General features: G+C 43.9%; 1 protein-coding gene across 11 annotated transcripts in view; it reads right to left on the bottom strand.

Moving 5' to 3' along the window:
• The window catches only part of AGAP1 (ArfGAP with GTPase domain, ankyrin repeat and PH domain 1), a 306,975-nt gene that overhangs the window by 141,745 nt on the left and 138,008 nt on the right, over window positions 1-27,222 (bottom strand). For 8 of the 11 annotated variants that reach the window (XM_041399539.1, XM_041399540.1, XM_041399541.1 and 5 more), the window contains 3 exons: window positions 25,139-25,266; window positions 18,673-18,828; window positions 13,831-13,923 (listed from right to left, as the gene is read on the bottom strand). In XM_041399539.1, coding sequence (XP_041255473.1) covers window positions 13,831-13,923; window positions 18,673-18,828; window positions 25,139-25,266 — 377 coding nt within the window. The remainder of the gene's footprint in view (window positions 1-13,830; window positions 13,924-18,672; window positions 18,829-25,138; window positions 25,267-27,222) is intronic. The other 3 variants (XM_041399535.1, XM_041399537.1, XM_041399543.1) reach the window with 1 other exon arrangement.

The raw sequence follows: 27,222 nt of genomic DNA, 5'->3' as shown, positions 1-27,222 counted from the left end.
TGGAGGTTCCTGCTTGGAGATACCAGCACCTCCAGAGCCAACACCTCTGGGGACTGCTGGGCCACTTTCTCAGAGACCCTCAAGACTCCTGATGTTACTGAGAGCAACACCTGGTTTTTATTCCCACTTCCCATCTCCTTCAGAGTCTTTGTTCAATATTTTCCCTCCTCCCTCTCACCTGTTTAGTACAGATTTTGCTCCTCACAGCAGCACAACTTTCCATTTGAGCTCTGTCCCTCCAGTATTGTTTTCAATCCCACTATCATTCTTTCCCCTCTTCTCTTACCTCCAAAGCCCCTTGTGTTTGTCTGCCTTCACCTGCTGCAGAAAACAGGGAGTTTAGAATCCCTGTGCTGCACAAACAGGTAAGAAACCTCTTGCTTCAGAACATCACATCAACATTAAAAGATGCCACTTAATTGGAGCTAAGTGTGACTTAATCCATATCAGGAATTATTTAGTGCAATCATATGCTGCAATATTAAAGCACCAACAGCAGTGATTGTGTACCTGTTATTTCTCAGCTACAAATACAGCATTGCCATGAATTCCCAACTCACAGCAGCATTTGCTGTGCAAAGGGCAAATTCATAAAATGTTCCCAAGCAGTTCCTTGCCTTGCATCAGCTTAAGCAAACAAAAATGTCAATTCTCAGAATGCTGGGCACACTTCAGCACTGGAGGGATGCACATCTCTCCTGCCACAGCAGGAGGGAGTTGTGCAGCTCACCTGCCTGACACAGCACAAGAAATGTGAAAATCTATATCCTTCAGGAAATCTGGCTCACACAAAAAGTCAATATACACATATAATTCCAGATGTTCAGACTCAGACTTGAGTATTTGTTTAACATGAAACACAACAACCACACATATCTCTGCATTTACTCAGTTTGCATCCTGAAGAAGAGTTTTCACCTAGTTTGCTCAAAGCTCAGCTTTTAGTCACAGATTTCCAGTGCATCTCTCCCTCCACATAAAAAGTTGTTTTGTTTTTAATTTGGCCATGAAACAGCCTGTACAATTTTGATTCCTACAGTGATGATACCTGCCACCTTAAACAATCCTTGCTCTTCAACTCTCCTCCATTCCAATGTATTGCTCACTTCAGACAGCAGAATTTCTACACAATTCAACCACTTTGGTAATTTTAGTTGATTTTTCTTTCCAATACTTCCCATGCTTGAAGATTTCTTAATTTCCCTCCCCTCAAAATACTCACAGAGAAGATGTTAATCTAGCTCCTTGATTTGTAGCAGTTCTGCACTTCTCTACCCAACCATTTAAATGCTGTCATTCATAATAGGGTGATATACTGTACTATAAACCCTTTCGCAAATGATACGTCTTGGTATTTTTCTTTTGTGACAAAGACTCATATTAGTTATAAAGGGGAAAGAAATGGACTCAGAGCTCAGATCTACCTACATAATCTCACTGCTCAACAGACTCTCCCCTTCTTTAAAAGAAAATCCACACCCTCTTCCTTAAAGAAAACTGAAATCACTAAGCTTTTATTTTTCCTGGTAGAGAACGTTCCGTGGTCTGACAGCCCCCAGAGTTCAGCAGCTTCCTCCTAGAGTATTAATCCTGAAACCACAGAATCCCAGAATGGTTTGGGTTAGAAGGGACCCTAAAGCCCATCCAGCCCCACCCCTGCATGGACAGTGACACCTTCCACTGTCCCAGGTGGCTCCAAGCCCTGTCCAACCTGGCCTTGGGCACTTCCAGGGATCCAGGGGCAGCGACAGTGGATTTGAGGCCCTCATGTCTGATCCTGGCCTTGATTCCAGGCACAGGAGCCTGTCCCTGGGGGTCACTGGAGAAGTGTCTTGGGCAGGTACCCAAAGCACACAAAAGCAAAAGCCACATACAGGTCCTTCTCCATCTAACCCACAGGTCTGACACCATCTCAACCTGCAGGTCCTTCTCCACCCGACCTACACATCCTACACGGCCCAGCTACAGGTCCAACACTGTCCCAAACCGCAGGTCCCTCTCCATCCAACTTTCCCAATCTGGGTTAAAGCAGCAGAAGTTTGAGTGGGGTTTAGTCCAGGTTCCATTCCAGTTCATTCTCCCACACTGCCCTTGTTTTCCTGGTTCTTCTAAACAAGGATGAAAATACACTTTTCAAGCAGACACATGGCACTGTCCCCAAAGCTGGGCAAAGTTTAGTCCCCTCCCAGCCAGCCCAGACCACACTTTGGCTTTAGGGCTTGTTAACACCCCCACAGACCAGATCCAACCCACATGGCAGCTTTTAGCCAAACACATTTGGATAAATTCTCAATTAAGATGTAGCGAGGCTGAATCAAAATATTTTACATCTGCTATGTTTGCTTCATGCACTTAGTTGGAAATTCCACCAAAAAACCATCTGAGTTTTCCTGGCAGTATAGTTTAGTCTGTATAAAACCACTCTGTGTGTTCCTCCATGGAATAGCTTCTGGTCAGGAAAACTAAACCCCAAAGTGTGTGTTTGCATCACTTTTGTTGTCTCCCTAACAGTAGTAACAAAGTTCATTTCAAGCTTTACAGCTTTGGGATGCCTGTAAGTGAAATATATCCATATCATCTGATCATGACACACATTCCCAATTTATCACCATGCAAAGGATCCTTTACAATAAACAAAACACTCAAACTATATGATTTTTCTTCCTGTTTTAACTAATGCAAAATAAACTTTTATTTGTAAGAATTGCGCTTTAATTCTAGAATCCTTGAGAGGTTTGGTTGGAAGGGACCTTAAAGACCATACAAATTCCACCCTCTGCCATGGGCAGGGACACCTTCCACTATCCCAGCTTGCTCTCAGCCTCCTCCAACCTGGCCTGGAACATTTCCAGGGATGGGGCATCCACAGCTTCTCTGGGCAACCTGTGCCAATCATTCCCTTTAAATTCAAAATATTTAAGTACCAACATCAGGCCTTGCTGCTGAGACTGTTCCAAAGATGTGCTGATAATTACTGTAGACACAGGATTTTTTAAAATAAAAGCAGGTGTAGAGAAAACAGTATTTAAACCAAAGTGCAAGCACTTCCATACATATTTCAAATATCCACATCAGTTATAGTCAGAATACCCACGTTTCAAACACTCCCTGTTCCCCCCCAAGCAATATTAAATTTTCATGCCATTTATTGTTTTTTTATTTGCCATTCTCTGCTATGCTTTGGGAAAGTGTTTCCTCACACGTTACGCACTGAAGTGCCAACACTTTAAAATTAAAAACAAACACAAACCCACAAAATAAAACAGGAAACTAGGGATGCTGGGCCAACACCCCCAGTCCAGATTCACACACAATTACCACACAATTAAATGGGAGCAAAAGAATGATGAAAATATTCAGAATGCCCAAAGTTTGCTTTGTTCAAAAAATTAGGCTAAAGGGCTTTAACTGCGTGCTGTTCAGTTTACTCTTTTGATTGCTTTACCACTATGTAAATCAATTTGTTAATGTTCCTTACAAAATGCATGAGCCAGTTATACTGACAAACACACAAAGCTCATTCGTAATTAGCAGTTAATTAGTACGAAGGAACAGATGCTGTTAGAGTTTCAGCAGGCGAACAGGTTCTGTAAACAATGCTTATAAATCTAAATGAATTTATTAACCACAATGCAACTGTCAACGTTTTGCTGGCAACCATACAAATATGGTGGAATCCCCAAAACATCTTTACAACATATTAATAATCATTGTGTCAACCCCAGTCTATCGGGCAGCCTCACTTGCTAACTGTCATAAGCTTCCTACTTAATCTTCTGGTGTCACTTCTCAGGACTAATTCCTCATGCCCTGGGAGGAAGAGCTGCAGCCACCAAAGCCAGCCCAGAGCCCAGATGTGCACAGGTTCAGCGGTGTCTCCTCGGAACAAAGGCGTTTTCCCACTGCCTCCTTGAGCAAGCCCACCATGCTGGATGGCACCTGGCCCAGGGCACAGTCACCCTGGTCATTTGGGGTTTTGGTCCAGGTGATCCTTAAAGGTCCCTTCCAACCCAACCCATTCTGATTCCAGATCTCATCCACTGAAAATAAGTAAAGGACAGTTCTTCCTGCTCTCCTGGCTAATTTGGAGATGTCCCCTAATGCCAGCGCTGAGCTGCTGCTGGCACAAGGGATTGCAAGGAGTTCTGGCAGCTCAGAAGAGCTTTAGGCTGGGTATCAGGGAAAGGTTCTTCCCCCAGAGGGTGCTGGGCACTGCCCAGGCTCCTCAGGGAATGGGCACAGCCCCAGGCTGCCAGAGCTTCAGGAACATTTGTTTAAACAGCATTCCCAGGGTTGCCCAGGGTGGGATTGTTGAGGTGCCTGTGCACGGCCAGGGGTTGGATCCATGATCCCTGTGGGTCCCTTCCAGCTCAGGATATTCTGATTTGTGTTTATAAACTCATGCACTCAGCCACTGACTGATACCATTGTTTTGTGAGGTTTCTTTGATTGCCTGGGTAGATGAAGGTGGCTCAAATAAAGAGATTGCATCTTGCAAAGCATTTTCTAGATGCAGCTACTGAAGCACCACCTTGAGTCACAGGCTTTTGGCCAGGGGCCAACTCAGACCCCCAGGGCAACAGTGAAGATCCCTCAGTGCCCTCACTGCTGTCACTGTGCATGTCACACTGCCATGCCACCCTGAAACATTACACCATTTCAGCACTGGGAAATTCCAATAAATTTTTTAAAGTCGTATTACGGCTTTTTTTATTGATGTTGCCCTTTACACCTCCGTTGCCTTCGCTCATTCCCTCCTCCTCTTCACCAAAGCACTCTGACACCTCTTCCCCATGTTCTGTCCCATGGATCTGCAATATCCAGAACAGGATGAGAACACCCCAAATGTATTAAATCCTCCATAGTCTCACCAGAGAGACTGCTTGGCTTGCTTCCTGTAGGCTCCAGCCCTACTCACTACACTGGTAGTGGATCCAAAATCCTGCAGTTTGGGGGATCCCGTTCTCTGCTGGAATGCAGCACCAGGCACAAGAGGAAGATGTTCATGGTAGAGCCTCAGGAAAATACAAATACTCTCTCCCTTGTCTTATGAACACTGGGAAATGGATTCTTGACTGGTTTATGCTAAAGAGCAGCACCTGCTCCTTTTATACAATAGGGATCTTCCCTCCCCTTTTAAAAAATTTGATATTTTAGGTAAGGGAAGCTCTTTCCCTACTGTTTCTGCAGAGGCTGATGATATCCTGCCACTCTCCTCCTGCCTGCTTCCATTCTCCTTCCACAATCTCTCCAAGGATGCTCAACCTGATCAACACTCTATTCCAAACAAAAGCTGCAATGCATCCTCTTGAATCTTAAAGATGAGGAAGAGCTACAATCACATCTGATGTGCCAGCTAGGAAATCATCAGCTGCTACTCAAACCCACAGGTTTCTCCCTGTCTCTCTCACAAAACATCAAGAGCATTACATTTGGATAGGATTTAAAGTAAATAATTGAATGAATAAGGAGCATAGAGTTGAACACTCCTTATTGGCAGTCATAAGCAATCTATGACCCCTTAAGGCATTAACAAACAAAACATTTACGAAACACATTTATAAAACATGAAATTTCCCTCTGGTTTTGAAGTTGGTGATCTGGCTACTTTCCATCATTGCCCCACAAGGCACTGTGCTCCTTTGCTCACTTTGAAGGCTGGGTCACACAAATAAATGGAATATTGTGTTTGAAATTGTGTGCCCCCTGCCCAAATCAACACTAATAAACATTTAAATACACCCTTAGCTCCAGGTCACAGCCATGGGAAGGAAAAAAAAAAGACAGAAAGTTAATTTGTCTGAGAAGTTTATTGATACCATTTCCTTTATGGATCCTTAAGTGCACCTGTGGAACAGCTGTAGAGGGCTCACCTTGGTCTAAGAATGGTTGGGACTATCACTGTATGACAGTCCTGGGTATTTAAAGCATTTAGAAATAAAATAACATTTTAAAAGATGTGAAGCAGAAAACTCATGTTTTAGGGACTCTGAAAAATCAGGAGACTAATTAAAAGAAACATATTAGAAATTCAATCTTGATAAGCCAAAGGACCAAACTTCAGCTCCTTCCTGCAACCCTGAGACATCCCAGGAAGGGACACCAGTAACTCCAGAAAGCAAGAGGGAGCAGATGGGAGGATCCAGCTGGACAAACAGATGCATGAGGAAAAAGGGGAATTATCTCAATCAGAGAGGCTGAGGCTCCTGCCCAGCTCTGCCTGCTGTGGCCAAGGGGCAGAAGGGGCCATGCCCTTGGACTAGAAACCTTGGACATCCTTGGGCAAGAGAAGGGTTTAACACCCGGAGCTCCCTGCTCCAGATGTCCAGGAGAGCTTTTTACTGCTATTTTATTGCAAATTCTAAGGACTACAGCTTTTCTTGGGATGGTATCTGCAACTCATCAACTGGAAAAACCCACAAACCTGGCTTTCACAGTCAAATTAAACATTATTCCAGGCAGGTACATGGAGCTGAAGCCATTCTTCTGATGTAAGGGCACATTTGATCTAATTGGAAAAAATATTTCAAGTGCACTGGGAATAGTCACTGTTAACTGAATGCAACAACGAAAAAGGAAAAAAGAGCATGCAGACCCCAGGGAATTACCAAATCAATTAACAACTAATTCAGGAACTAATTTCTGTATTGCCTCTTAGCACAAAACTGTATCTTTAATTTCTCCTGCAATAAGCATCACCATGATAGTCCTAACACACTCTGACGCTTTAAATGAGTTTACAAGTATCTCTTTTTGATTGGCTATATAACATTATTTCTTCACAGTTCAATGCAACCATAGCCAAGTGCTCTGAAATATTTAATTATACTGGTAGCAACCAGTTAACAATTTACAGAACCACAGTGAGTACAAAACATTTTATAACTGGTAATCAGCTAATTAAAAAAAAGCCAGCAAAATGTGTATGTTCTGATTATAAACAATTGCAGAGGAATTACACAGAAGATTTCAGTACTAAGAGTATTTGGCTCAAAACCATACCCTGGTGTTTGTACAAGCTGATCTGGAGACTGATTACTGTGATTAGACAGACGTGTGACAGAGGAAATTACACCTCACGCTGGAGATAAATAAATCAAACCATGTCATCTGCCAGTTCCTTGTAAATCACGTCAGCTCTGACTTTGGCAAAGCTGCTCCTTGGAGACACCCAATGCTGGCTTGCAAACAACAGTCCACAAACCTACCTGAGCACCAGGAAGGAAAAACACAAAGCAGGAGGAGTTTTGGAGAAGGCTCCTTCCAGGAGCTGAGGGGAGCGTCAGAGAAAGTTGGAGAGAGACGTTTCACAAGGGCCTGGAGTGCCAGGACAAGGGGGAGTGGATTCAAATTGGCAGAGGGCAGGGTTGGAGGGGATATTGAGAAGAAATTCTTCCCTGTGAGGGTGGACAGGCCCTGGCACAGGGTGCCCAGAGCAGCTGTGGCTGCCTCTGGATCCCTGGAAGTGTCCAAGGCCAGGCTGGACAGGGCTTGGAGCAACCTGGGACAGTGGAAAGCACCCCTGCCCATGGCAGGGGGTGGGGCTGAATGGGCTTTGAGATCCTCCCAAACCAAACCATTCTGGGATTCTCTGTTTTGGAGCAGAAGCAGCAGCACAGGGGGCTGGGTCTATGTGTAGTGAAACAGGGGGTTCAGTGCAGAAACACAGAGCTGTAAGGAATGGAAGCAATTCCAGGGTTCTGGGTCCCTCCACACGTTTGCTGCCATCCTCCTTCTGAAATGCTTTTGGCCCTTACCTGTATGAGCCACTCTTATTTCAAAACACAACCTGATGTTGAACTCAGAAGAGAGAAGCCATCAGATAAGCCCTGGCACCACTGGCTGTAGCATCATCTGTCTGTCGTGCTCCTCTAGATGGTTTTTTTCACCCTGTCAAGTCAGATGAATTAAGCAGCAAGAGCTGCTAAGATCACTGCTTGTTTGTTCTCTCTTCTGGTGGACTCCAAGTAAACATTTGCAGCCAGGAAAGAGCAAAGAGCATTTGCTGCTTGTGAGGACAGCGAGTCTTGGATGTGACACTTGCCTGGAGCACTGGGGTGCTCTTGTGGGAGTGAGGATGACTAAGGACATCACTCTGACTGAGCAGATGTGGCAGATGATCCCTTTTCAGAACCTATTTCCCAGACACCGCCGTGCCTGCTGAAATGCTCCTGCAGCTGGACAGACAGCTGTGGGTATTTTAAGGGAACACAGGTTTCGGGTAGGATGATGTCTTGCTCCAATGGAAGGAGCAAGGAAAGAGCAAAGAGCATTTGCTGCTTGTGAGGACAGCGAGTCTTGGATGTGACACTTGCCTGGAGCACTGGGGTGCTCTTGTGGGAGTGAGGATGACTAAGGACATCACTCTGACTGAGCAGATGTGGCAGATGATCCCTTTTCAGAACCTATTTCCCAGACACCGCCGTGCCTGCTGAAATGCTCCTGCAGCTGGACAGACAGCTGTGGGTATTTTAAGGGAACACAGGTTTCGGGTAGGAAACCAGAGGTAGGAAACCTCTTGCTCCAATGGAAGGAGCAAAGTAAGAAGAATGTGGTGTGTTATTCCATGCAAGATTTATGTAACTGGTGCTTAAACATCCCAGCTAGGGCTAAAAATGAACAGAAATGAGGTTAGGGAGTAACCTACTCAAAAATGAGGTTAGGAAATCAGTAGTGAAGCACAGGAAGTAGAAAATCACTACTGAAACAGAGGCAACACTGACCTACACCTGCAAGGAGCAGTGACAGATTTTTTTATGCCAGGTTGACATTTGATGACAGCATCTTCAAAGTTACCTTTGCTGAGTTTAATTATTTTTTTAATAAAATTCAGATGTACATTGGGAAGTGCCAGTTTTGTTTATGCCCATCTTAAGGAAAAACTGCAGCTTGTACATTCAGGAACCAAACTCTTCTTCATAAATAGCAAATCAGTGATGCCACCCCCATGCCTTGACATAAAAAATATTTGCCATTTTTAGGTCAGAGTAAAGGAAAAAAAAAAAGACAAAATACCTAATTTCATTAAGATTACTTTAATGTACTTAAATATGCCAAGCTGGCAGGCAAAGAAGGTCATTTGAAATATCACCTAAAAGTAAAGCCTGAATAAGATATTCCACTTTCTCCATTAATCCAGCCATTTGCAAACTGAGGGAAGGGAATGGATTCTGAAGTTCACCTTTGCAAGTCATGGATGGCAAATTTTTCACTGTGTCATCAATACAGCACTAACCATTAGAACATTTATTTCTAATCGAGGCTTCGAGTTTGTCATCCCTAAATGATGCAGCAATTTGGGGGCACGAGAGGGGCAGCACCTCGCAGGGTAAGCCAAGGGTGGAGGCAACGTGTCAAACACTGATTTTGGCCAGTTTTTGGTAAAAGAACAGTCAAGGTTATATGGTTGGAGTATATAATGATGTGAGCATCTGTGATTAAGTGCAAAGGGCAAAGAGAAGAAGGGCTGGGAGCAGAAAGTCAAGGCCAGCTCTTAACTATTTATTTACACTCCAGTCTGGGGGGGATGGGGGCAGGACAGAGAGAAAAAAAATAATAAAAATTAAAAAAAAAAAAATAAAGAGCACACAGCTGCCATCCCAAAAACAGACCTCCCATCTGCCACCCACGATTTGCATGTCACCTTCTCCAGGCTCATTTGTACTTCATTAACTGCCATTGACTTAACAAGATTTATGCAAATGACACCATAGGAGCTCGCTAACTCCCACTGCAATCAAGTGATTATGTATGTACAATTCTCCACAGCAATGAAAAATTAATACATGACAAGCCCCCTCACCGCTGAGCTGAGCTTCTTGCTTTTATTTTTCTTGTTGTGTGCATTTTTTTTTAATTTGAATATGCCCTACTGATAAAGATTTCCCAAACCCACAAAAACCAAAGTAATTTTCCCAAAACGCTACAAAACCTCCCATCCTAGAAAGTCAATTCACCAAAAGCGTGCAGCCCAATGTGTGCTTCAAAATATTCTTCAAAATATTCACTCAGGCTACCAGGAACAAGACTTATTTTCCAGAATAAATGGGTTTGGAGTGAGGATTCTCCAACCACAGAAGCCACTCACTTTTATTAGCAATGCTACAGAAAATAGCTTAAATATTCTTAGTTGAAGCACCTCTTTTCTCAGAAGTACAGAACTTGCTATGGATTTTAACTTGAAGCCAATATTGCTCAAGACTTTTTTTGACTCTGTTTGATTTGCACAAGATTTTTCAATAGCACACAAGTGAAATTTTGTATAATTTTTAAAATTTTCTGACATTCCCAGTTCTCAGCAGCTGCTAAAAGTCCAGGATTTAAGACATGCTGATGTGGCTGTGCATGCACAAGGTATTGCTACCTCCCCAGGAAATCTGCCTTCCCAAAATTTCACTCACTTTAAGAGTATTTTGGCAGGAGCGAGCAGCCACCATTTAAAAACAAGCCTGCTTTTCATTGCCTACATTTTGGGTTTCTGCTGGGAGCAGGAAGGGTCATCAGGACAGTTTTATATGGCTTAGCCCAATAAAACCAAATTTAGCACTGCAGTGAAAAATCAGCTTTACCATGTAGAAAGGACACAGAGAATAAGATCATTAACTCTTTTTGACCAGGCTGCTCTGAGTTAAGGATAAAACTCTGAAGGAATGAGGTGTTTCCTTGGAAGGAAAGAGGCTATTGACAGTTTTACCTCCTTCATGGAACCCTGGAATGGTTTGGTTGGAATGGCCCTTAGAGCCCATCTCATTCCAACGGACACCTTCCCCTAGACCAGGTTGCTCAGGGCACCATCCAAATTCTCCCAAACTCTCAGGGATTTCCCTTAAACCCACAGGGATTCAGGCACCAAGGACAGCAATGCAGGAGCAGGTTGCAGCTCCTGGCTTCTTTTGACCAAAACCCACTGGCAGCTGTGCAGGTCCATGCCGGGGGCCCAGAATGATCAACAACTCTTCCATAGTGCTGGGAGAGATTCCATTTTTTTCCTCAAAACCAGAACATTTCCAGCCTCCAAGGAACTTGATTTGGCTGGAGGTTTTATCATGTGTTTGTGGGCTGTTGTTTGATTTGGTTTTGTTGTTTGTTTGTTGTTGTTTTGTGGGGTTTTTTTTGGTGGAAGATTCCATTTTTTTCCTCAAAACCAGAACATTTCCAGCCTCCAAGGAACTTGATTTGGCTGGAGGTTTTATCATGTGTTTGTGGGCTGTTGTTTGATTTGGTTTTGTTGTTTGTTTGTTGTTGTTTTGTGGGGGTTTTTTTGGTGGAGCTTTTTCGTTGTTGTTGTTGTTTAGTTGTATTTTCCACAGCAGTCCTGGGAATGCTGCAGCTTGAAACCAGATTTCTCCTTCTATTCCCAAGTATCCTAAGCAACAAGAGACAGGGCAAGAAGAAACAGCCTCAAGTTGTACTAGGGAAGGTTCAGGTCGGCTGTAAGGAAAAATTTCTTCACAGAAAGGGTGGTCAGGCATTGGCACACCTGCCCAGGGCAGTGGTGGAGTCCCCATCCCTGGAGGGATTTAAAATCCATGAGCATGTGGTGCTTGGGGACATGAGTTAATGGTGGCCTTGGCAGTGCTTGTTTCAGCACTGGACTTGGTGATCTTTCAGGGTTTTTCCAACCTTAATGGCTCTGTGACTCCATTTGTCACAGAAAACATCATCATGGAAGGGGTTTCTCATCATAAGAACAGCAGCACAAAGATTTTTAGCTTGAGAAGTTCACTTCCACGTCTGTCTTATTCCCAGTTAAGGCATGAAATAAAAGGCACCAACTTTCCCAGTAGGAATTTCTGCTGCCTGAGAGAGCTCCAAGGACCTGGCACCTGTTGAGCCCCCTGAGAACGTGGCTGTATCAGCAACTGAACCTGGAGTCACCTCTACTGACCAGACCTCCAAAATCCTCCTGAATCCATCTGAGAACGATGTGAAATCCCACTGGGAGCACATCCCACCCTGCAGCACTGCAAAAACCTCCCAAGCTCTCACCCCAAAGCCCAAAGAATGGGATGGACCTGCTGAGGATGCACATCAAGGGTTTGTGGGTAGTGGCTTGTAGGTGACAAAATGAAATTACCATAATTGGGATTAGTAACAAGGAGGACACGTTCTCAAAAGATTGGTCATATTCGGTACATAAGCAGGGCTGCAAGGAGAGCTTTTCCATACAGAAATTCCAGATATTGTAAGACCTATTTCTTTACAACACACTGTGGCACAATCACACTTACAATGTTTACCTCATAAAACTCTTCCTACAAGTGTCTTTTTAATCAAATTAATTCCATACAACAGCATTTTAGGAAAGAACAGTTATTTATGCCTGGAATAAATACTGGCACATCTATTCCTCAGTTTTACATTCTCAGCTGCACTCTTGTTTAATTAGCATTACCCAAAAGGATTGCAGCCGATCTAACCCATCCTGTACCATACAAAAGCCATAGGAAAATAAAATTGCAGCTTGCTTTAAATGCCTGGAATCTCCTCCCCTGAATGCAGAGCCAAATGCTGAACTCCTCTGCTTTCAAACTGCTCTTCTGGATTGCAGTGTGCTTGATTAAAATTTGCCTAGTAGAGAACCACACACGACAGCATTTTTGCTGCCTGATGGTCCCAAAAGGTCTTTTAGAATGACTTCAGGAAGAAAAATCACAGCTAATAGTTAAGGGTACAAAATCAACTCCTCCTTGCATCCAGAAACAGAGGAAAAACACAAAACACCCCAAAATATGTAAACCCAACTCCACATCCAGGGCTACCTGGCAGATAGGGCATGGACGGAGGGAAGATCAGGAGAGGCAAGTGAGCCTCTGGAGGGGAAGAAAGGCACCAAAACAATTGGAAAGAAACATGTGGAAAGAAAATAAGTGAAAAAGAAAGGGAGCTTATCTCTAGGAAGGCAGCTCTCACACATGAGTCAACACTTGCAAACACTGACAGAAAAACTGTGTGAGAAGCATTCCATGGGAATGTGGAGATCTCAACCACATGGACCCAGTGCCATTTCATTTGAGCAAGTAAATCATCTCATTCCCCAAATACTTCCCATCCAACGCTGGCACTGCTTTTGCCTTTGAAAGGAGTGTTCCCAGCTACAATTTAGCATCGAGTTTCCAGGCTAATGGAAGTGCATCTCGGCTAGTAAAAACAGACCAAAACAAATCCTCGGCTTCAAGTCCTGTTGTGTAATGAGAAAGTTTAATTAAGGCCACACATTACAGCTGTAAACGTTCTCTTATATAATAAGGTCTAAATGAAACTGAACCTAATCAAAGTTACAATTCCTTCATTAGCAAATTACAAACAAGAGCGCGCAGCTGACACACCGGCCATGATTATCACAACTAATTGCCTCGTTGTTAGGGAGCAGCCTGAAACTGTGTTCAGATGTCCGTCTGTGGTAGCAAATTAGGGCCACATCAGGCTATTCCTGCCATCACAAGGGGCTCTTGTCGAGCGATCTGATTTACCCTGCGCCTGGCAGCACTCGGCCCAATCAAAGCCCCCTCTACAAAGGCAGCTTTGAAGCCAGCACAGCCTAGAAACCCGCTCCATATGCAGGCCGGCAGACTGCACTTCATTAGGCCTGTTGTCACATTTTCCCTCTTCTTATTCTAATGATCCTATTTTAATACACATAGGAACCTCTCCTAATTGATGTCAAGTGAGTGACTTCCACATTCATCACCGGCGCACATCAAACGCCGCTCCGCGCTCGCCCTGCCACCGCCGCCGTGCCTGGACCCGAGGTGTGTCTTGTCTCCCAACTATGGAAAGCAGGGAAGGAAAAAAAAAAAAAAAAAAAAAATACAACTATTTCGGCATTACCTGTTTAATTGGGATTGCACGGCCGCTTCCAATGCTGTCTGTTCTGCTCTCCAGGACCTTCTTCTCTTTGTCTGGGTCACTCCCTTTCCGAGACTGCAGAGCGAAAAGAAAAGTTTGTGCTCCATTAAATGCACACAGAGGATGCTTTTATTTGCCTTTTTTTTCTTTTGGGGCAATTAAAAATACTTTGGCAGGTAAATACAGGCTCAAAATTGAATCTACACAAGTACACAACCATCCTAAAAATGAATAAATTTCCTGTCCGCCACCCATAGATTTCAACCATCCACTAGTCTGAAATGCATTGGGGTTTAAAGAGTTACAGCTTCACTGTCTGAAGACCCACAACATCAGAGGACACGTTTCTGAAGTTTCCAACAGTAGCTCCAAAGAGGAATGAATGTGCCATCTCCTCGTTAAAAAAAATTTTATATAGCCATGCATACATTTAATTCACACCTGTGTGGCTCTTAGAAATGTCAGCAACTATTTAGAAATATGATTTTATAATACTGGATTTGACCATATGGACTTCAACATTTTTCTTTTCTGCTTTGGGACAGTTAGAAAGTTGGAACTGCAAGAAAAGCCGGTGACTGGAAAAAGTTATCTGAACACAGTGTGGAAAAATTAGCATGAGGAGAATTTTACCAATGTCTAAAACCCGAGTTGCTTTATCCTGGCTTCCTCCAAAGCTGGAAGGAGTGAGGTCACAGCGCTCCCTTCATGACTTTATCAAGTTCTATGGGAATGTGAAGAAGCTATTCAGATCGCAGCCCGTTATTGCGACAGAACGCACGGGCGCAGTGATTTTGACGGATTTATTTTATTACAAAAAGAAGACCTGAGAGTCATCCTCCTTAATAACTGCGCTGACAAGTGACAACTTCACTCCATTACTTTCCAATGGGAACATTACTCACACAATATCGGAAATGGGAAAACATTTTCGAGCGCTTTTCAACTCGGTGATGATGCATGAAAGGAGCCCATTGGCGGTGTCCGGCACCGCCATGGGGAGCGCATGAGAACTGGGGCAATGAAAACCAGAGCCCGCTCCAGCGGGAAGAGACTCCGAAATCAGGAGGAGAATCGGGAGCGTGGATCGCTAATGCCTGTCTCCCCCATCTCACAAAGGGGTGGGAGGAAGAATAAAACCCAGGAGCAGCTGCCCTCGGGCGTGAGGGGAGGACTCGGAGTAAGAGCATTCTGAGCTACGCATTCACCCAGCGGGGATCCCGCGCTGCCGGCCCCGCTCCGCCGGGAACGGGCTCCGATCGCCAGTTACTATGGTTCGGGGCAATGGAATGGCGTGCCGGGGAACTAAACAAAGAACAAATGAAAGCAAGCAAAACAAGTGGGAGGGATGAAATCCAGTGTGCAGAATAACTATTGTTCCTCGTCCTTCAAGACAGATTTCTGCCTCTGAAAGTGCCACTTCCCAAGAATACAAGGCAAAACAAAGCTTCAATGGCGCAAGGCGCCCGTAAGTGACATTGTAAAGAAACTCAGTGAAGGTGCCCAAATCCTTGGGAGGGGAGTTGTCAACTTGAATGTTTCTTTTTTATCTGACTTTTTTTTAGAGAAAGAACCCTGCCTCTGAAATGCAGGCTGAATATCTACGTGCTGTTTTTCATTTCTGGTTTTAAATCATCACCATTCCCTAAAAAGTTACTGCAGCTGGAAATCACACACTGCACATGGAAGGGAAATGTCTATGAGCAAAACACTGGTAAATACCAAAAGTACAGAAATGTAGGGATTTCTGCTGGGCAAATTCCCTTCTAGCTGTTCGTAGTCTCAGAATCCCTAATGTTTTCCAGAGGAGAATCTTCGCACGCTCCGCTATTTATAAAGATAAATTGTGCAGTGAAACAGAAATCTGATCTTTTATGCTTTTGTACCTATGACACACACAATATGTCTTATATCCTAGCAGAAAAAAATCCACTCCAAACCATGCTGCAGCAACACTTCCCAGGACTTTTTCTTATGGCACATCTACACAATAAATGGTTCTATTTAAAACTTGGTGCCAGCAAACCAAAAAAAGTCTGGAAAAATGAAAGTACCTGCAAGAACATCATTGGAGTGATTTCCCCAATGCACTGGAAGTCACTCACAGACTTAATCCACATAAAACTTGGCCCAAGATGTCACATCTGACTTTGGGCACAACCAGACCCAGATCAGCAGTGCTGAGCACCCCAAAAGTAAAATACTCATCTCTAACACTAGAGATGGAGACATGGAGCTCATTTTAAGTCTGAAAAATTCCCTTGGAATTCTGTAAATATGTAAGACAGGTAACACTGAATGTGGGAAAGGTGATCCACCTTTCTACGCCAGAAATTCCCTCACCCAGTGTGGGATCAGACATGGTCAGAATCAGCTTCTTGCCCAGTGAACCTCATAAATACATTTTAAATCCTCACCTGCCCTATACAAGATTATTTGGTGGTCCCTGTTATCACACTGTTCAAAACAAAGGATATACATTTTTCTAATATTTCATCTATCTTATCACTTAAGGAGAAAATCAGCTGCTGCAACAACAGCTTTACAACAAACGTTAATACTCAATGTCAAAAATATGTGATGCTGCATTTAATGCACTGAACATGTTTAAAATTCCCATCCCTATTCCAACTAAAAAACTGTAGTTAAGAAGAATCAAATATTTTCTGCTTAGCCCAGTCCTCTTCCAACAATGGAAGATCTAAAGATCACTAAACAGATTTCCTGTTAACAAGGGGTAACGTGGAATTATTAAACAGAAATATGTCTGATTCTGTAAGAGATAAAGGCTTAAGTGACTGGGAAGAGAAGCACAGCAAGAAACCCAGAGCTAAACAGTAAAATATTTTAATTACACACTCTGTTCATAATCAGCATTTTCTGTGTAGTTATCTATTTATTCAATTAAATAATTCCAGGTTATAACTTGGCACAGAAGCTGGGTTACAGCAGAGTGGGTGTTAAGTACTTCAGGACATAGATTACAGAGCAACTCATTAAACAATCTCACTACACCCACCTTAAAAGACACAACTAAATTTGCAAAGGCAAATTATTACTATTTTTCCCAGTTATCAGACATTAAGACAACTATCAACACCCTCTCATCTTAGTAAATATGGCTCTCACTAATTACCACAAACCAGAGCTTTAGTCTGTTTGCAGCTGACTTAACATTCTTCTTAAACCATCCTGAGACTGTAGATGGGTCTGTTCTTCTCTCCTCCCTTTCTCAAATTTACAGCTGCTCCAAGCTGAAACATTCCCAGTTTCCCAAATGCCAACACCACCTCCAGAGCCCTGGCAGCCCCTCACACATCCTTCAGCCCGGCCATGGATGGACGGCGATGTTTTCAGGCATGCAGCAGCATCCCAGTGCTGCTTCCAGAGCTCTGACTGCTGCTGGTTTCTGGGCTGACACTGACATCTAGTGGGGCTGGGAACTCTGGAATTCTCCCACCAAACTTCAGGTTGTTCCCACCAATGGGAAGAAATCTGCACAGCTGCTGTCAAATATCGGCGTCAAAGCTGGGACACTTCTTCCCAGGCCACTCATTTTGTTGTTTTCCACCTACACATCTGCACCCAAACACAAATGCATGACTTCCTCTCCTTCACAGGACTGGGAGATCTGGGTTTAAATCAAAATACCTCTGCTGGGAGGGAGAGAGGAAACCTGGGGATCTGTGCTGTCAATCAGAGCTCCAGAATGGTGACAAACTTTCCACTTGCTGAAGGTGGAGAGCTCAGATTTCCCTCAGTCTGAGGAAATGTTTTTTTCGTGTTTATATGTGGGAAGTGAACATGATATGACCTTTGGAATAAAATATATAAATTCTCCATGTTGACGGGAAAGTTGTAGGTTCCTAAACACAACTAACATGTAGCTACAACCTCCAAGTTAACAGGAGAGCCCACATCCATTCTGAGTTTGCTGAGACATGTCTGACCTGTCAAAAAACTGCTTACAAATCACAGTTACACCTGCAACACGATCCCAGAGCTTTCAGCAAGAGGGCTTAAACCAAGGAAACCTTCACTCAGGGCTCCACTAGCATCTCCCAGACTGTTTCTGCATAACAGAGACCTATCATACTGCACCATGCAGGTTTCTGTTTGATTTTTTTTCGTTTGATTTTGGGTTTTTTGGCCTCTCAGTGAAGCAAAAAACAGGTGGTTTGGAAAGGAAAAAAAAAAGTTACTTTAATCTCCATCTTTTTTCTTAACCCTGGAGAAGAAAAAAGTGAACTGATTCCATATAGTAACAAAAGTAGACTGCAGTAGTTATGGAATAATTTGGTTTGGGAAGGAGCTTAAAGCCCATCTAGTCCCACTCCTGCCATGGGCAGGGACACCTTCCACTCTCCCAGGTTGCTCCAAGCCCTGTCCAGCCTGGCCTTGGACACTGCCAGGGACCCAGGGGCAGCCACAGCTTCTTTGGGCACCCTGTGCCAGGGCCTCACAGGGTGGAATTCCCTCACAGGGAAGGAATTCCTTCCCAATATCCCATCTATCCGTGCCCTGCCAGTGGAATTCCCTCTCCAGCTCTCCTGGAGCCCCTTTAGGCATTGAAAAAGGTTCTAAGGTCTCCCTGGAGCCTTCTCTTCTCCAGGCTGAACAACCTCAAGCCTCTCAGCCTGTCTTCCTAGGAAAAGCACTCCTGTTTAAGTGTCAAACAGAACCACCCAACGATGATTCCAGGATATTCTTCTTTTTGACTGCATAGCTCTGTCTCAGCACGCCTGTGCCATCAGAGCAGCCCAGCTGCAGGGGGCTGAAGCTCAGGCTGTCCCCAGAGCAGCAGAGGTCCCCTGGCTGACTCACCGTGAAGAGGTTGGATCGGCGCTTGGACTGTTTACGGACAGGAGTTGGTGTGTTGGCAGTGGGAGGAACATCAATCCGCAGCTCCTTCTGGCTGGTGCTTGGAGTTGATGGGACAGAGGAGGAATAATCACTTAAACTCCCTCCTCCATTACTGGTCTGCAAGGATTAAAGGGAGTTTTAAACAGTGGTACGCTGCTTTCAAGAAATGACAATCCACAGCTGTATCTTATTTACTCCTGATTTACTCCAAATTGATGCAGAAGTGCAGCCAGGGCTCAGGGGCTCAGCAGGGCTGCCCTACTGCCACTTTCCCCACACATTTCTATTCCAAGCCTTTAAACATCTCCCCCACCATTATTTTTTGAATACTTAGATAGCTCTGTTTATACAGCAGGCACATTTCATTCTACACAGTATAACCTTAACTGGGTAGCAACAGTTTCATTTGTTTTCTAGTGTATGAGCAAGCAAAATACTGGGGAAAACCTTCTACATCTGGATTTCTACTAAATTAAATTCTAAATATCCAGTGCCATGGAGCTGCATAGCTGGAGTTAAACCTACTCTGGAGACACCAGATCACTGAAAGCTGAACAAGAAAATGAAAATAATTCAGGGTTGTAAAATGGCTACAAAGGGGTTGGATAAATCCCAACATATTCCAAACAACACAGAATCTCCCACAAGGACAATCGAGTCCAGCTCCTGGCCCTGCACAGGATTTGATGAAGCCACTGGTGCAAAGATACAAAACTTGTAAGTAAGATATTCCAATTTATTCTAAGCAGCCAAAACTGTGATGTTACATCCTAGTCCTGAAAGAAATAAAGCTTTGAGCCTATAAAACAATAAATGAACAGAGGTCACAAATAGGAGGAAGGTGAGGAAACCAGACAGAATGGAAAGGATCAAAATGTCATTAAGTCTTTTTTTTTTCTTTAAAAGGACTTATTAGACATGACATAAACAAGCACTAAAAACACCACAGAAGGAGGAGATGCTCTATGTGCTGCTGGGGGACTGGAGCGGGACAACAGGGAAAATTCTGCCTGCTGGGGATGGAAAACTCAGCAGAGGAGCAGCAGTGGATGAAGGGGCTGGGCAGTAACTCACACGTAATTCTGGAGGGAAAAGAAATGTCTGGGACGCACAGAGAAGGGGGAAAGGCCATCTTTAAAGCAGTCAAGTTTCATGGAGGAAGTGAGGAAAGGTGGTAAGAGGGTATTTCCAGAATTCCTGAGGAGAAAGATGCCTCATGGGACTTCCCTCATGTTTCTTGGGGATGGGGATCTCAAGCTGTAACCAGTCAGGCTGCAAAAGCAGGAGACAACCCCTTACAGCCCCCAGTGAAGTCTCTGCAAGTTCCAAACTCTCTTCTGATTCTAGCAGCTTTCCCAAAAAAGCAAGGAGCAGAAGTGAAGGCACTGCAAGCAAGAGCAGGGCCAGAGACATTTCCTACAACATTCTCAAGTGCCAGAGGAAGCAGCAGCAGAACTGGGAGATGTGTACAAAACAAAGGAGATGAAATAACATAACTGGAATTATCGTTTTTAGTGTCCTAATGGAGAACAGTAACACTGGACGGATGAGCAGGACAAACTGGGAGCAAGTGGCCTCAATTACCCCACATTTGCTTTTCCTGTCTCTGTAGCAGCTTGTTCCCAAACCACTGGATGTGTTGGAGATGAGAAGGGTGGCAAGGAAATTTCATTTTTTTTAAATTGAAATTACCAGATTTATACCCTAAGAGCCTACTTCCCAGATGGAGAAAATGAAAGATTCCCTAAAATTCTGCCTTTAAAATCCTTCATCATTTTATAGCATCATTTTACACTTTTTGCAGCTGTCTCCTGGATTTCTAAGTGATTTATAAGTAACTCCTAAAGGAAAACACAAACTTGTTTTATATTCTATTCCCCAAAGACACACAGAGATTTTCTTTAAAAGAAGTCCTGCAGGCAATGTTTCTCTTCTCACAAGCCAAGCCCAGTGGATTTCCAACTTTGTAAATAAAACTCTGAGGTGATTTCAAAATAAGGTACTGCCTGGAACAATGAAAAAACACAACCAAAGAAACACTTGCAAACCATAGAATGGTTTGGGTTGGAAGGGACCCCAAGGACCATCTAATTCCAATTCCTTGTCATGGGCAGGGACACCTTCCACTGTCCCAGGGTGCTCCAAGCCCTGTCCAGCCTGGCCTTGGACACTTCCAGAGATCCAGGGGCAGCCACAGCTTCTTTGGGCACCCTGTGACAGTGCCTGCCCACCCTCACAGGAAGGTATCTAAAATGTTTGTTCTAGATAAATATTAGGTTAGTTAGAAACAACCCTGTAAATACAAAAGGATTGTGACATATGTGGCATTAAATACATTATCATTCCTCTTTTAGTTTTAGTTTTGACATTCCAGAAAATTTCCAGAAAGTTTTTCAATAATCAGGTCTGACATAGAATGAAATAATGGATGACCAAGCTGACTGCACTGTGCTTTTAGTAGTTTAATTTATGTTTTTGGACAATGATGTTGTAGTAAAAACTGTCTGGAGGCATTGTGCAAACATGATTAATGCATCACTACAGATTTACAACAGCTAGTAAGGAGCGAGCTTGTGTGGCAGCAACACCTGAGCTGCAGCTTTGTAGTTGATGTTAAGCTCCACACCTTCCCAGGAGTAATGGAAATCTCCTTGGGGAATGACACTGCTGACCAGGAAGCATAACTCTTGGCACTGCAGTCCACAGGGATGGACACTGAGGGGGGCTGGAGTGTGTCCAGGGAAGGGAATGGAGCCCCAGGAGAGGCTGAGGGAGCTGGGAAGGGGCTCAGCCTGGAGAAAAGGAGGCTCAGGGGGCCCTTCTGGCTCTGCACAGCTCCTGACAGGAGGGGACAGCCGGGGGGGTCGGGCTGTGCTCCAGGGAACAGGGACAGGAGGAGAGGGAACGGCCCCAGGCTGGGCCAGGGGAGGTTTAGATTCAATATTGGAGAAAATTTCTTCACCAAATGGTGTGTAAGGTCACTCTGTCATTGAGGAATGCACAGAGACCAGGCAGACATGGAAACATGGTGCCATTTTCAATCTCCTCTCACAGCAGAACTAACAGGTGAATTCCAGGAAAGCCAGCCAGTGTGAAAACATATGCAGACTGCAGATTTCAAGGAATTAGTCACTGGCAAAACAATCTTTCCATCTCTGTCTTCAAAAGTGCAGCTTACTGCTGGGGATTCCTGTTTGGAATCTGCACATCAATTTGTCTGGAAAGGGGCCTGGAGCCTTTCACACAAACAGCAACAGCAGCTGTTGTGCCAAAGGCTTTTCCAGCTGTTTTTACAACAGTGCCAACCAGCTGCAGGTAACTCCTCGGCAGGTTATCCAACCCCCACAGAGGCACTGAGGACCACAGGTGGGGCTGAGCTGAGCAGCCTCATGGGTTTGGGAACCAGATCATTTCCACTTCCAGGGGCTGAGCAGAGTAAACAGCCCTTTGGAACTGTTTCTATTGGCACTGTTCTTCTAAGTTAGTATCTTAAAATTGCCTTCCTGATATGTCAGGTATAAAAGCAATTCCTCCAGCACCAGGATGAATTTAGGGAAAAGGAATGCCTCTGTGGGGTTTTGTGAGGGAAAAGGGAACTCATTCTTCTCTGAAATTAGACTTAGCATGGTATACAAGCATATCATGCCCATGAAGAATGTCAAGGCACAGGGGAATGTGGGAATGAAAAATGGGACAGACATGCAGAACACAGAGATACAGAAGTGACTGGTCTGTACTTGTAAAATGTAAATTAAAGACCTACTCCAAGATGTCCTGTGGCCAATAAGAGGCCCCCAATCTACTGCACAACACTTCTTCCCCTCTAAACAGCTCAGTCTACCTCTTGAAGTGTTCCAAAAAGCCAGACAGTGGACTCTGACTGGAATACCTGAATGCAGCAGACAGAATGTAAGCACTGTTGCTCATCCCTCTTGTTGACAGAGTATACAACTGCTCTGTCCATCATGCTCATGAATGGTAATCCTTGGATTTGAGAATAAAATTCTTTCCATGCATTCTGTGCTGCCTTGAAAGCCAACAGAGGTACCTGAAGTACTTACATGGGTTTTCAAGGAAAACCTTCCCCTTGACTGATATAGACACTAAAAACTAAGTCAGAAGGAGAATTAAGCAGCATCTGCTACAAAGACAAGTGGATTTTGTCTCTGAAATAGGAAGCATCTTACTGTGTGGGACAGGCCTCTGGAAATACGCAGCTACAGACATTCCTGAGAGCGTTTTCTGGAAGGGATCTCACTGAGGCAGGCACCACCTCAGACTCCTGGACACGCGGATGGAGAAGCACCCACACACACAGACAAGTTTGTCACAGAATCCCAGAGCTGTTTGGATTGGAAGGGACCTCAAGGCTGATCTTATTCCAATACGCTGCCATGGGCAGAGACAATTGCCACCAGACCAGACTGCTCCAAGCCCTGTCCAATGTGGCAGACTGAAACCACAGAAGCCCTAGATGGCGCTGAGCCTTAGAATTCCCCCCAAGGTATGCTAAGGACTACTCTGGCTAAGGTGACACTATACCTCTTTTTTTTCTCTCTCTAAAGCCTAAGCTTTTGACTGCAGAGTCATCTGGAGAGTTTGCAGGAGTTCAATCCCCGGGATGATCCAACCAGAGATGGAACAATATCCGACTTTAGCTGAAGTGCTGTGTGTAACCACTGCCTCTGAAGGCCTCTGCTCCTGTGGAGAATGCAAGTGGCAGGGCACTGCACCGATAACAGGTTTGATTCATGGAGGAAATCTTCAGAGAAACATCATTACGCCAAGAGAGATGTTCCAAAGGGCAAGACACCAGCCAGTCTTCCAGCCAAGATCAGAGATGGCAAATCTTGCCCCAGATCATCTTAAACTTGGAATTGCAGTTGCAAAGTTCTTTTAAGTCTGGGATAAGGATTCAGCTTCCTTCCCTTAAACAAGGTCATACTGCCTTTAAGTGTAGCACAAAGGAGATACGACATGAAACAGATTTCTGGCCTCTACTTTTAGGCATGACATCAGTCTCAGAAGAGAGACATCTTTGACTGGTGATGCAATTGCCCCTTTAGGTAATTATGACACCTGGCAAAGGCAGTAAAGAACATTATTTCACTTTTATTGAAACAGAATCTAGGAAGCCTTATCACAAAAGCTACCTTGCCTTGATTTTCCCAAACAGTTCTTATCACTGGCAAGAAGTTTGCTGCATAGGTGATGGTATTGGTCTAGAATTTGGTGTTTGCTGTTGACCTTCAAACTAGACTTGTGTAGGAAGCCAGTGAGCCCCCAGATATTTGCTGTCCTTCAGCAAAAAAGGCTTCATTAACAAGAAATGCCCTCAGAGAGGGCGAGTTCCAAGGGCTGTGGCCATGAACTGGTCAGAGACAGAGCAGCTGAGGAAACCTGGAATGGGAGAACCTCTCCCATGTGAGAACTTGTTCTTCACCAGAAGGTGCCAGGGCTCTTCTGAGGTGCAACACACCTCACTCAGCACCTGCTTTAGAAGGGGGGGGTCTGAACTCCAACATTCTCTTTGGGCTCATCACAGTCACAGCCTGAGGTTGTATCAGGGCTCAGCCTGAAGCAGAGTAAGTCACAGCAGAGAACTCTGAAGACTAAACTGGCTCCTGCATCTTTAGGGCGATAACCCAGTGGGAGAAGTTACTCCCTTCTGCCAAAAAGCAGGCACTGTGTGGGATAAAGGTCCATAGCCAAAACAAATCCTCGTGTGCGTGGCGCAGGACTGCAAAATAACCTGCATATTACTGAGTTTACACTGCAAACCACACCAGAATGGCTGTGGATACCTGACATCATTCAGTTTATATCCATCCCAGCTGGGGATAAGCCAGAGATTATCAGTTGACACTAGAAAACAAAGACACTGAGGAAGGGCATTGTCAGGGAAACACAGGGGAGCATGCAATACACATGGGTAAAAGTTGGTATTAACCATATGTTAATGTTAAGAAAATGCTGGTATTAACCATATGTTTCTCAAAATACCAAGTGTAAAATTCCAGCACTCTGACCACTGGGATTCATCAGCTCAGCACAGCTGAGTGAGAGTAACCACCAAAAACACAGCAAGGGGATGTTGAACCACAGCACAGAAAATCCTGCAACTCTAATGATTTGCCTACCAAGACCTGCAGGCTGCTGGGTATCAATGAGAGTGACCAAAGCAGGCTTATCAATCCAAGCAGGCTTTAAAGCCAAATTATTATGGTTTGCTACTTTGTTTCTTGAACTCAAGCCAATCTTAAAAAAAAAAATTCAAATACCACTTCAAACTACAGAGCACTGGCAGCATTAATAAAATGGCAACTACCTCTCAAGCAGCAAGAAGAGCACTTGAAATGGCACGAAACACATCAGAGATGAAAAGCAGCTTATCAGCTCCTTTTCCAAGCATTGTTTTTGTCTGTACCTGGCTGATATGTATGGCAGAAACCTGGGCAGAACACACGGAGGAGTGGCTCGGAGAGTTGGGTAGAGATTTGCAGGGTCCGATTGAGAGCTGCTGCTTCTTCTTGGTGGAAACGATCTTCTGGGCAACTGAAGGGAAACAAAACAGCCAGGCAGGTCAGGCAGAGCACTCGTGGGAAGCAGGGCACGGTGGGAAAACACACAACGAACAGCACACAAACGGGGTCACCACCAAAGCCTGCTCCAGAAACTGATGTGTTACAGGGATGGGGAAAAGTGCTGGTTTCCCATGGTGTCCCATGGGAGACTCCAGCTGGGTTCTCCACATGGAAAATGTGACTCTAGAAGTCTTATTCCACCAGGTGAGCATCAGAGGACTTGGGGGAAAAATTACAAAAAGCAATACCAGGAATTCTGTACCAAGTCCTCTCTGTGGGAGACTCCAGCTGGGTTCTCCACATGGAAAATGTGACTCTAGAAGTCTTATTCCACCAGGTGAGCATCAGAGGACTTGGGGGAAAAATTACAAAAAGCAATACCAATTCTGTACCAAGTCCTCTCTGTATTTGTAACACCACACTAACAAAGCTCGTGGTAGCAAACATTTTCCATTCTTCTATGGGATATTCTCCTGGCAGACAGGAGATGCTTGGCCTCTGCTGCCAAGGAATAAAATGGATTTCCCTGTTTCACCAGCCACTGCACCAGGGCAATCCACTGTGAGGCCCAAAACAAAGATAACTGGAATATTAGAACTGATAAAATTCCAATATTCCTAAAGTTCTAATATTCTAACTCTGACACCGAATAAATACCTGGATTGGTGGTACCACACATCCCAGTGAAATTCTTTATGGAAAGAACCTGCATCATTATTTCTAATTTTAGCTTTTATTCCTTAGCAGCAGCAGCACAGCTGGAAAAATGCCTAATTTTTTTTTTTTTTCACAATTTATTAAGACATTCTCTTCAGCATGGAAGGAAAAGCAGCATTTATCAAACGGATACAGGGATCAGAGCCATTAACATCTCTATACACAGCCTGGCAGACCCATAATAAAAAAGATCAAACAGAACTCATGTGGAATGCAGCAACTTCGAAACCTCTCCTACAATCTTGCCATTTAAACAAGTCAAACCATTTCAGAAATTCATCCCATCACACACTGGAACTTGAGCTCATGCTGCTAATTCAGCTAAAGCCTTTGGAAAGAGCTCTTTTTATGTCATAAATACATAAAAATAAAATTTCTTGCTGCCTTTTGAGTCACAAATTAAACACTAATCAAAAATTCAGTCTTTGGAAACAGGTACTTGTGTAGTGGCTAAACAAAAATGGCACTAACTAAATTTAGCTTCCTTGCATGCAGTTTTCTTCACGAAGGGAAGCACTTCACAAAACTTATGCTAAGGAGTCTGCAGTCACTTGCAGCAGCTTCACCAAAACCAGTGACATTTACTGGCATCTCATTAAAAAGTTCCCCAGAAACTCGTTGGAATGAAGCCAACAGAACCCAGTCTGTCTTGTTCAGCAAACACAAAAAGACAATTATGTAAATTCCAAGATTATTTTCCCTCACTACATTACAGCACAAGCAGGGACAGTGTAAGCATAGTTTCTTCTCAAATGAATGTAATTTTAATAACAAACTGGTCTGTGGCTTATGTTTTTCATGTAAATTAATGATGGCATAACCATGATTTAGTAAGAATACATTGTATAAAGAATGGCTCATATATATGAAGAAGCAGCTTCATTAGTTACATCCCACCTCCAATAGGCCTCTTATCATCCTGAAAGGATGATATCAATTAATTTATCTTCCCCTAGCATATTGATCATAACCTTCATCAGCTAATCATGTTTAAATTAAAGGGGAATATCGTAGCACTCTGTCATTTCAGACCCATTGGGTTATTGATCTGGAGCCTGGGAAGCTATATATTAAAATATTTTAAAACACATTAGCGAGTGAAGAGAGCAAACCAAAGGTCAGATTTTAACATATGCACATGGATTTGTCTTCATCCTATGTGGTACAGACCTAAATTAAGACCAAAACTGAACAAAAACCACACATGAAT

This window comes from Onychostruthus taczanowskii, unplaced genomic scaffold (assembly GCF_017590055.1).
Source record: "Onychostruthus taczanowskii isolate IOZ18803 unplaced genomic scaffold, ASM1759005v1 scaffold164, whole genome shotgun sequence".
NCBI lineage: Eukaryota > Metazoa > Chordata > Aves > Passeriformes > Passeridae > Onychostruthus > Onychostruthus taczanowskii.
The sequence above is the reverse complement of the archived record's forward strand: the minus strand, read 5'-3'. Positions and strand labels throughout refer to the sequence as shown.